We start from the raw sequence: 12,135 nt of genomic DNA on the forward strand, positions 1-12,135 counted from the left end.
TTTTATCAGTTCTGTTAAAGTTATTTGTTGTTCGTGTCCTAAACGTTTTGTTAATAGTTAATTTCAGCATAGATCAAATCGTGAACGTTTGAACCGTTGTTTTTACCAGGATAATTAAAAAGCAGAATAAAAGTACTATTTTTAACAAAGTGCATGCAAATTTGATTGGTTGGATTACACACCCCATTTACAGCCCACAAGCTAATATAGATCATATCATAACGGTTAAGTGATAGTGTCGGTATTTTGTAGGTCTGTACTACTCCCTCGTCTCCTTTGTCCTCTCCAGATGTGTTGTGGACGACAGTTACAGGCTCACGTGGATTCTTGAAAAAGACGGAAAACTTAAAGGTGAAAATACGCTAAGAAAGTACTTGAATAGAAAATGTGATATGCATTGACACTAAAGACAGAAACCAATTGTTTCTAGTAAAATATGTTTCTTCGAGGATACTCATCTAATGATAATACCTTAGGAAAACTACTACTTCCTTGCAAATCCAGCCCTCCCATATATACTTTTAGATAAAAGAAGTTCAAAGTTATTGCCCACAAAGGTGGCGTTTGAGAAGAATGATCTCCCCTTAATATAGGGATTGGTGGCATATCCTATGAATATCTCAGTCACTATTGTAGAGTATGTCTCTCTCTCTCTCTCTCTCTCTCTCTCTCTCTCTCTCTCTCTCTGTATGTAACTGCGGGTAGGCTGAGAGGATGTATGTGTAATAAGATTGGGTAAATATTCTCGAAGAAGCATGTTTTACTATAGCAAATGGTTTCTTCTTTAAAAAGGTCAAGTTACGTGGACAACATCCTGTGAAAAACATCAGTTGAGTTAAATCTTAGAACACGATATGATAACTATTGCTACACTGCTTACAAACCCTGGTTTTCTCAACCAGGACAATCAAATCCAACTTAATCCCATCTCAACACTTTGTCCATCTAGGCACAGAGTTCAGTATATACGTAAACAGAGTACGTCTCCCTCAGGACAATGCGGACAATGGTGGCTCCTTTACTGTCGAAGAAATCTCTATCTGTACGGGAGTTCCTTTGTATACTAGGTTTGCTCATCGCGTCAGCTGACCTCGTCGTTCTAGTTATCCTATATATGCGCCCGTTATAAATAATTATTTTATCCCAATAGAGTCCAAAAGTTTGTCCAGTGGATCTACCTCTCTCCATTTCTACAAATATGATTTGCAGAATTGGAGCAACCTAACTTGGCTCACAGCGGGTATACCTCTGCAAGCATAGCCGCCAGAAATCACAGTCTGTACGGATGCATGTACTTCACACCTACTACCGTCTTTTCGGAAAGAGAGTGAAATGTGGACTCTTGAGGAAATATATCTACATATCAATATACTATAGATGAAGGCCATTTTGAAAGCATTTCACTGGTCGCAGGAATATTTAAATGGAAAGGAGTTCCTCATTTTATCCGACAACTCTACGGTGTTGTCTTACCTCAAACAGCCAGGCGGGACCAAGTCCCACAACCTGTGCATCCTGGTATGGGACTTTCTAAAGTGGTGTCGTCTTCAATAAATTCACGTCCAAGTTTTTCGTATTCCGGGAAGACTAAACGTACCGACCATTGGTGGACCTGTTTGCTACAAGGATGAATACCAAACACAAAATTTCGGTTTCATCAGTCCCAGATCCAGACGCTTTGGCACGTCGACTCACTATCTATAGATTGAACCGGCTTGGTGGCATACGCATAACATATAGCACCTCTTTATCCAAAGAAAGCTAGAAAATCGAGTGTCGCCTTAACTTCTCTGTCCGCACATGAGCCATTACTCGATTCTTCAGACGAGTGAAGACCAAGGGACTTATGTTGAGTCCAAATGGGAAAGCTCTGAATTTGTCTAGGATGTCGTAGGCGAATCGCAAGAACATCCTGGAAGCTTTGTAAGTAGGGATGTGACGATATGCAACTTTTAGGTCCACAATGATTGCGAAATCTCCCTCTTAGACTGCATACAAAATGTGCAGTAGTATTTCCATCCAGAACCAATGAACGTGAACGAAATGATTGAGGGCGCTTAGATCGATAACAGGGCGCAGTGAGTAGTTTCCTACTGGGACCAATATAAATCTGAACAAACCCCGCAAAAAATATATTTCGAACGATTTCTATTGGCCTTTTTCCGAAAAAGGTCTTTCATTTATTGCTTCAATGTGGTTGCTTTAAATGGGTCTCTTGTGACGTTTGTAGATGATCTGTATGGACAGAAGGTGAGATGCGTTGAAATTGATGCCATGTCCATCGGGAACCACTTGTCATATACATTGACGGTCGGGGAAAATATTGTCCCATTCTGCAGCAAAGAACTCATCCTCGTACCAAAATCAGTTGTAAGGGTGAGTGGAGATGACATCATGAGTAGTGGGATGGAGAAGGTCCTGTAGAGAAACGTCTTTGTCTGATATCCACTTTGGTTAGCAATAACAGTGGTTTTCGACTGGTGAGACTTTGCTGGGACACCTTCTCAAAGGTTTGTGTCCTAGTTTCGACCTTTCTTTCCCTTTATTAATTTCCAAGACTTCCTGTATCGATGGTGCGATTGTGGGGGAGGGAAATTAGTCTTTTTGGTGGCTTATTTGTTGTCTCCTTCGACCCAGAAGTTGAAAATTAGATTAGATGATAAAGGCTGTGATCGGAGCTTGTTCTTGCGATGATACTTTGGGAAGATGAAGGTAGGGCAGTTCCGCCAGTTGTAAATATTCAGCCGCTTTTACGGAATTTGTTTGCGAAAAATTGAGCAGTTCTGCTCAATACTCGGGCCATTGTGGAAACTGGCTCCCACGCATGTTCTGTGGAAATTGGGGTGGGAGAAGAAAAGCTATATTCCGCCGGCTGGAAGATAGCCATGGATACAAAGTGCAACTAAGAGCCCACATCTACGATATTGCGTACTAACTAATGGGTGTCATTAAACGCCCTCTGAACCATACGTTTTGAGCATGGCTTTCTCATCCCAATAGTTGCTATATCACGGCCGACTACTGGAGTATCAAAAAGAAATACTGGTGTATATCAATTGTAGAACCACAGACGAAAGTTGGGAGGTAGGCGCTCTTCTGATAAAAAAGTATCGGTTAATGTTGTAACTTTATAATTGATGGTGTAGGGAGATAGATTCTTCCTTCTTCTTCTTCATAATAAAGTATTAGAATATTGTTAAGATATAATTTTGTTGGCAAAGGGAGAGAGAAAAGTAAAATATAGACGTAGCATACGTCCTTAGAAGTAGAAAAAAAAACTCCTCCAACTTTCAACGGTATATCTTCCATGTAGATTGTGGCTTTCGCGATGTCTCTCGTGACAAGAGTTTGCATCTTAGTACGAGCGAAAATGGTAACTGGGATATTCATGGGATATGCCACCAATCCCTATGCGTAGGGGAGATCATTCTGCCTGACCGTCACCTAGGTGGGCAGATAACTGTTAGCTTCTTTCAGCTAAATCTGGCAGGGCTAGATTTGCAAGGCATTAGTTGTAGTCATAAGGCATTATGATTGGATAACGTATTTAAGGAAGAAACTAAATCAATAGTGATGGCAAATAATGTTTCAATATATATATATATATATATATATATATATATATATATATATATATATATATATATATATATATATATATATATATATATATATATATATATATATATATATATATATATGTGTGTGTGTGTGTGTGTGTGTGTGTGTGTTGAATGAAGAGAACATTGTAAATAAAATTAATGTAAAATGATCTAATTATGAAAATTATACACTAGCACAGAATACATTACTTTCTCTGGAGAAACCGATTCCTTAAGGTATCAAAACACAGAAGCTTTACACACAAATCAATGTTGACAAAATATGATTGCTAGGTGCAACACGTTGTGGTTAAACAATGGAAAAGAAACTCAAACTGTATTTGCTCTTTTCATGTCACTCAATAGTTGTGTTCAATATTTGAGCTTGTAAGTACTTCTTATAGTTTTAAATTATACAACTAAACATATTATTATCTTTACATAATTCCGATTTGAACAATCATAAAATGCAACAGCAAATAAAGAAATGAATAAAAGAATGTTCCCACCATTCGAAATGTTATTTTTAATAGAATTATGAATGCAAATGTTGAAGACAACGATTCTAAAATCTCGGTAAAGATATTCACAAGGTCGTTACCTTGTTCAAATCTGATCCCATATATGTGCTGCCGATGTTTATTTTGTAACTATTGATTCCGGAATGGAGATCAGAAAATCCTAGCCAGGCTAGATCCACGTTGTATATTGACCACTTCATCCAGTCTTCAGGTTGTCTTTGTAAATTAGCTGCATGGTCAGTATTGATAGCAAACATGCCTGAAAGTTATATTTAATTTGGTATTGTTCTCACCTAACTACGAACTACAAACAAAACATGCATTTTGCAATAACGTACTTGGCCAAACATTTAATATGATTGCAAAACTACAAAATTGTAAAACGATAATATGATTAAATGGTCGAAACTAGAAAATGATACTTTCTCACAAACATTTATTTTAAGGATAAATTACTTTAAATTAAACAATTGTAGACATCTAGATTCAGTTGATATATAATATCTACCAAAGCATATTTATTTGCATTTGATCCTTTATATTCCAAATTTCCTTTATGGAACAAAATAATATTCAACATTCAGTAAAACAACAGAGGCAACTATTCTGACCAGGAGTTGGCGGCGAACTGTCTACAACGAAGCGTGGAGTCATGGCAGATGTACATAGCTTGGCACCGTTACACACAACCACCGTGATGCAATACTGGCTTCCGTCGTGGAGGTCCAGGCCAACAAATGTGTAGTCTCGAACCATCCCTTCAACCTGTGAAGGCGATAATGACATTTTGACAACATCATGTACCTAATAAAGATTGATGATAGTATCGATGAGGGAGCAATCTATAAAACGTCAGTAAGACAATTATTTACAAACTTCAATCGAACTAAGAGTAGGGGCAATAATGATCACATGAAAATAAAAGCATAATTTAGAACCAAATATTTTAAACCTGAACTTTGTGACATCCTTTAACATTATAGAGATCTGTCGATCTGTAACTAAATTTCCTTCGAAGCGGAATTATAATTAAATAGCGATGTAAACGAGATGCCCAAAATAATCCTCCAATTCGAAACAAATGTTCCTTGGTAGGAAAATTAATTTTGAAAGATCTTAATGTCAAACATTGGTCAAATTAATAATATCAAACATTAATCATGAAACTAATTTAGAAACATATTTAGGAGAGAAAATAAAGATGGAAAAAATAAGCAAAGATTAAATGCAAACAATATGAGAAAGCAATTGATAAAACATCATTAAGTTTTTCCAGAGCGTATGGTTTTATTATCATGATTACCTGTCCTGGAATAACCACGAATTTGTGTTACTATCGTATGGCAAATGTTTCCATGCAAATCATTTTTTTTCTATATGTTTACCTGAATAGATGATAAATTGAAATCTCCTCCGAGATGTGACTTGATGGACAAATATTGTCTTTCAATATAAGAATCATTGTCGTGTGTGTCCCATTTTACACGAAGCATGGTTCTACTGACCGTCGTCTTTGGATATATCACTCCCAGATCCGCAAGCTGTGGAGGACTCAAAATTTTTGGTGGAGAAATATCAACCATAAAGCCATTAGATGTGGATTCAGCGCATCTACCTGTATGAAATGTGCAATATTGGCACAAATTTATACGTAAATTTGAAACAATGTGTTGAAGATACAAATCAGAATTTATTTTAGTGCCTTATGTTTATAGAGCATACTTACTCGATCACATTAAGGTGAGAAATATATGCCGTACTACCTCCCGAAATCCCTTAACAAGGGTGAACTTTTTTTTTTCTGCATATAATATATAAGGTGCAATAACCTTATTACACTTTACATCACGTTACTGATTACAGGTGGCGCTAGTTTTAAGCTGAACGAAACATCATTTAAAGAGATGTTCACATTACGGGGAGGATCTAAGGGTATTAAAGTAATGTGATGGGGGTACGTATTCTAGGAGAAACAAAATTGACTAAAATATTTGCTTTCTCCTTCTAATACCTTCCCTGATCACAATAACGGTTGGAGTATAGATAAACAGCGGATGGAAATCTGAGCACCCAGCCGAAACACCAGGTAACCTCTGAGGGGAGAATATTCCACATATGAAGGTTAACCCACTCTCCTAATTGCAAGCAGCACAACGGGATGCGACATGGCGTACGTCTGAAAAGAAGAAATAATGAGATCTTCTGTACGACGTGAAATGGCAGGGTGAGGTTGCGCTGGTGTCAACTGGATACGGTAGTCGCTTTACGACTGAGTCTACCAATTCAAAAGTTCATCGCTGTGGAGCCCAGTTTAGTAGATTAAACACAAGACGTATGACTGAGCATGAAAGCCATTGGACTCCAGATAAATTGGGTAGAGACATGAAGGTCAAGGCAAGGCTCAGCAACCATTATCAATAAACATGTTTTGCATGAAAGAAGATCAGTAAGGTCCTGGCTAAAAGTTCGAATTTGTTTGAATTACACGTCAAAGTTGGACAATAAATCCTCCCTACCATTTTGACGGAACATGCCCTTAATAATTATCGGAACCAACTGTTTTCTTCTCAAACAAGCATCGAGAAACGTTAGCTACTTGTGGGAAACAGTACGAATCGTACTGGACGCGATCAAGATCAGAATCAGTCCACTGCATTCTAGGGCCACAGATGAAGCCAAACCATTATCTCTAATACTGTCACTGTACTGTGCACAACGGAAAGCCGTGAGCAAATGGCTTGCCGTATCTGCAGGATGTAGTCGTCGAATCTGTACGAAAAGCTTGTCGAAAACTTCAACAACCAGTTCGGGTGTCTGGCGTATGGATGGCAGTGTGGACGTCCGTACTGCCTGAGTAATGGTATTCTTAGGCGGACGGACTGATCTATCAACTGGATCTCTGGTAGTCTTAACGTGCAGTGGCTCAACATGACGATACATAGGACCATATATAACGGACGCCACCAGGTGACTGAATGGTATGGATTGAAAGTTATGCTGCTAGACTGTATGATCAACAGCCAATACGGGATCGAAATTGAGGTGTGGTTAGAAGGTATGAATCGACACTCTAACGGCTGAACGGTACGGTCGGCAGCCGAATCGGCATCAAAACTGATATGCTGACAGATGATAAAAATCGTGGGCCGGATGGCTGGAGGGTACCGTCGGTAGCCGAGACGGAATCAATACTGTGATGTGGCTAGACGGCACAGTTCACTGAAGTCATTTATAAACCCCATGTGCTATGACAGGCTGAATTAAAGGTCATGCGCGGATTTGCAGAGAAAACGTACTCCTCTTAGACTGCTTAGATTTGGGGACACTCCCTCAAAATGTTTTGAGAATCTCCAATAAAACAGAGAAAGATGCACTGATGTAGAAATGGTCGTTCAAAACATGTATAAACCCCATGCGCCCGGATTTGCAGACCCATTTGTAATGCTCGGACATGCGAGGGAACATACACCACCTTTACTGCCTAAGCCCACAAAGTATCGCGAATCTCCATACGTAACAGCGTCCCCGACAAGGCTGGCCAAACATGTATATCTCTCGGTCCCTCAATTTCCCACCTCACTCCCTGTTTCTTGCAGTTTTCCTTTGAACTATTGATCATGTATTCTTCGACAAATTGTCGCACATGCTGAACGTATCAGACGGGGTACACTTTGTATTTGCGAGACGTGAGACATGATATTTCTCGCTGGCTTGCATTGTTGCATTTAGCATACTTATTCGTCATCATTGATTCTGAAACGAAAAAAAAAGTCAATGCATAGATCACTGAGTTCAAAATGTCAGGTATACCCATTATACCAGATTAATACGCATTGTGCGCGAACACCAACTTTAACACTCTCTAATAAAAATTTACCCATATATTCAGAAAACGTAGAACTAAATCCACATAGTTCAAAAACAATTCACATGACTATGGTCAAATTTCAATATATAATGAATACCGCCTGGGGAATAATCTTTAATACATCTGAAAATAACAAAATCCTCAGTAGATTAAATGAAAATAGCACAAATATCCACGTGTTTCGGGAGGCTATGTTAGCGTTGTTTTGTCAGTTCACAAGAGAAAGCTTAAAACTAGCGACACCTGTTGCGGCAAGAGGACGTAATGTGCAAGATTTATTGCCCTTTGTTAATATATATTAGACAGAAAAGGCTGATTTTCGTCTTTCGGAGGACTAGGTTCGGGAGGTAATAGTGTTTATAATCCTAACGTTAATGTAATAGTTGAACTATTTGAATGAGGACATCGTGTTTATTCCTGATATATGCACAGCACAGTGCAATTTCGACTGAAAGATAGTAAAATCATTGCATATAAACAATCGTACTGAGGGTATCCCATTTTGAGTTTTACAGTTGTTACAAGGTTCACACGCAGTTTTCTAGGTAAATCGTCACACAAATGTGCATTAATATACTCAACCAGAAACAGGTTATCTACACGGAAACCAGCAAACTATGAAACGGACAGGTCGTGTTAACGAAATGGTTTGTTATCTTGAAGCAAGTATAATTGTATGGATATATAGCTACAATTTATAATTCAATAACGATTCTATAAAAAATCATTACTTGGTTATTTTGTCGTCTAATCCTGTGTTTACGGATTAAGCATAAAGTTTGTCATACAAAAGTGACCACTGTCCGTTGATAACTTACCTGCTCTGTTGCAGGCCCTGACAGTGATGTAAATTCTCTGCCCCAAGGGCAGTATCTGTCCAGTATGCCCGAAAAGGTCTGGGATAACAGCCAGTTCATTTTGATGTAACATGGTTTCATTTAGAATGTTGTCACTCCCTGGGGAGGTTCCAGCCCTCCAGGTATAGTAGGATATGCCAGACTGGGGATCGAAAAATCCAAACCATTTAGCTCCGATCGAATTGCTAGGAAAATTAAATGAAGTTGGATCATTCAAATTTATATAAACAAAGAAATTATGTACCTAAATACCATTGTTAAGTACATCAAGATACTAAAAGGGGGAAAAAGAACCGCTGTTTACAAATAAATTAAAAGAGGTGGTAAAAAAGGATATCGCCACATCTAAAATATCCTCTTACTTTAGAAAAGCTGCATGCACGCGGCTTCGAGCTTGCACTGGTTATAAATGAAGCTTATCGCAAATATAAAATGTGAAACTGACAGGACTAAAACAATTAACAAAGATGTTTCATAAATAGCTTTGTCAGTCTTTGAAATGCAGCTGTGATTGTTTTCTAATACGCAAAAAGTTAATTAAAATGTTCTTTTTACTTTGTTTAAACAAACAAGCTAAGAGAGAAATAAAATGATTTTCCACATACTTTGAAGCCTGGTAATGAATATCCTCTGAATCAGTGCCATCCTTGACTTTACCTCGTGCTGGTGGACTGGTGTCAATTTGAATTCCATCCGAAGTAACCGATGTACATAGACCAGCGGTATTACATGCCGTCACAGTAGTATAATATGTAATCCCTTCTATGAGACGTAGATACTGTACGTATAATTCTAAAAACAAATTCGGTCTCATTAAAAAGAAAGAAAAGTACTAAGAAGTTGAAGACACCTAAATGACATTTTCAGATTCAACTTCAAGGTTTGTCATTTAGTAAGAAAGAAGTTTCTCGATTTTCTCGTGTCTTCATAGCTATTAGAAATATTTCAGACATAGGTATGAATATGGATAGATTGCCTATTATGAAATGGTATTGTTACGTTTGTTCATTGTAACCTTCTATTAAAAGCTATATTAACCTATGTTTGTCTTACGCACAAAAAGCTGAGCTTTAACAAGTATATTACATAATAAAATATATTGATACCCGCTTAAGGAAATTCATGGTCTTTTACCGTAGATTATTCCCACCGGCTGGTAATTCAAGAGGTCTTCGCATGCCTTACAAGTGCCAATGTTTATGTAGTACTCCTGTATTGGTGTATGTGGATCAATGAATCCCTCCCAATGGACGTATAAACCGGACTTATCGGTGGTGTAATCTAAGTCCTTTACTGATTTCCCAGATGCAGGTTTACCGTCGTATACATTTCCAGCGAATGGAGGGGAAGCATCAACTGAGAACGCCCAAGATATAGCAGTAGTGGAAAGACCGAGTCCATTATATCCCTGAAAATAGACTCAGAAGCTCTAGAATGTTTCGGTCAAACAAATCATAACATCTACTAGATTGCCGCTTAAAGGTCCACACATTAGGAATCAAACATTAAAAAACCATGCTATAAGCTAGAGAGTTTAGTACTTGAACTTTGATCTAGTTACACATTTGTTGCTTCATTACTATGACACTGACTGCCTGGGTATTTTACCACCTGTGTTTATTTCTGGTACGTATTGTATATTAATATAACTGAAAAGATTAAGGTATAAAGCGTTACGCATAATTGGAATATAGCAAGAGTTGATACAATCAGTGCATACAACATTTGTCAAGACTGATAAACTCACATCAGAACGGCAAAATACTTCCGAAGAATATAATCTTTCGTTAGAAAATGTTACCTGATAATTAATTTCTCAACCGTTTCTAGAAACATATAGCTTATATCATATACCATCATTTCTACTACGTGATGTTGACGGTGTTTTGGGCCGTTACTATGACCTTCTAATCCAATGCTGAAGAATAAGTAAAAGGTTAAAGGGGTTTCCTTATATTGCACCTATTGTTGCTGTCTCTATATAAGTCGGTGACTTATAACATAATGTATAAAAACACTCTGTTTGAGTAATACTTCTTGGAGTTAATTGGATTCAGATAAATGTCTGATACTAATTTAACTTTGAATGTGAGCGAATGCAAATGACAAGTTCAAATGATTGAGAGAGGAAATACGTGTTTATCAAGAAACTTAATGTTGCTACTAGAGCAGCGTACATGATGAAATTTTGGGACCCTACCAGAGAAAAGAAAACAAATATTACCAGAGCCATAGCGGCCTTGTAACGCCAGCATATTCATTTACCGTAACTTTTGACGTGTCAACATTGGTTTTGCCAAGCCTATTCCGCTTGAAACCGCCTGTGTCGATCCACCCATCTCGGCGGCTCATTTTATACCAGCGCAAGAACATGCACTTGCCTTTGGCTTTGTGAACTCTCGTAATGCCATTTTTTTTCTAAACAAACTACTTTATTCCAGCAAATTTTCAGCACTAAACATAGCCACCACTCATACAGGAACAATATCAACGGCCATTATCAGAGCGTTGGTCTTCATAAATAAAAAGACCCAATGTTGTGCCTTGAATACGAAAACTAGCAAGGCCCATATTGGCGTCACTTTTGTAGCCCATCCACGGATATAGGACTTTACAAATTCCAAGGCCTATACCGGCTCAACATCAGCGTCCCATCAGCTCCGAGCAGGCAGTCGACCACAAATTCTATGGATGACATGTTCTGTGAGCTCTTGAATGAGCCGCCACTATCACAATCGTCACAAGTCGTTTCGCAAGCTGTGAAACAAAAAGCCCCTACACGCAGAAGAGCGAAAGCGCAAGTTCTTAATCAAAATGCCGTTCGATCTATACCTAAAGCCCGGATGAGAGGAACATGTTTATGGACCTAACTAAGCACATCTGAATTCACGAGAGATCGGCGAAGCGCTTAGCAAAATGTACTTCAACATAGACAAAATGTTTGAAACATGGACTAAGAGAGGCTGTGACTTGCGGTCCAAAGGCTAAAATTGTTAGAGCTATACATCGTCTGTGGCCAGCCTCTACTAAGTAATGCATACATCCCATGTATGGGGGATGTGCGACATTTTAAGTCAGTTCTACCATAGCAGAATTGCCTTGCTATCAATGTATTCAAAAACCATAAGGAAAATACATTCCGTAGTACCCCACACCATTTGTTTACTTATTGCCGGTGCTGGCAAATGGCATTATATGTGTAATCAAGGATCGTAACCTCTTCATAAATACCAAGAGTGTCAGCTAAGAGCAAAGCACTTCCACGGGAGATGCCTGCACGGATTCTA

At 38.3% G+C, this 12,135-nt stretch overlaps 1 protein-coding gene across 1 annotated transcript in view; it reads right to left on the reverse strand.

Moving 5' to 3' along the window:
• LOC149785128 (uncharacterized) overlaps nucleotides 1-12,135 on the reverse strand; it is an 80,939-nt gene that overhangs the window by 10,700 nt on the left and 58,104 nt on the right. The window contains exons 35-41 of the mRNA XM_089931276.1: nucleotides 9,983-10,256; nucleotides 9,454-9,640; nucleotides 8,810-9,033; nucleotides 5,509-5,738; nucleotides 4,735-4,888; nucleotides 4,204-4,382; nucleotides 183-326 (exon numbers count right to left, since the gene is read on the reverse strand). Coding sequence (XP_089787402.1) covers nucleotides 183-326; nucleotides 4,204-4,382; nucleotides 4,735-4,888; nucleotides 5,509-5,738; nucleotides 8,810-9,033; nucleotides 9,454-9,640; nucleotides 9,983-10,256 — 1,392 coding nt within the window. The remainder of the gene's footprint in view (nucleotides 1-182; nucleotides 327-4,203; nucleotides 4,383-4,734; nucleotides 4,889-5,508; nucleotides 5,739-8,809; nucleotides 9,034-9,453; nucleotides 9,641-9,982; nucleotides 10,257-12,135) is intronic.

The sequence above is a fragment of the Sinohyriopsis cumingii genome, chromosome 13, assembly GCF_028554795.1.
Source record: "Sinohyriopsis cumingii isolate HCF-2022 chromosome 13, ASM2855479v2, whole genome shotgun sequence".
NCBI classification, from domain to species: Eukaryota; Metazoa; Mollusca; class Bivalvia; order Unionida; family Unionidae; genus Sinohyriopsis; species Sinohyriopsis cumingii.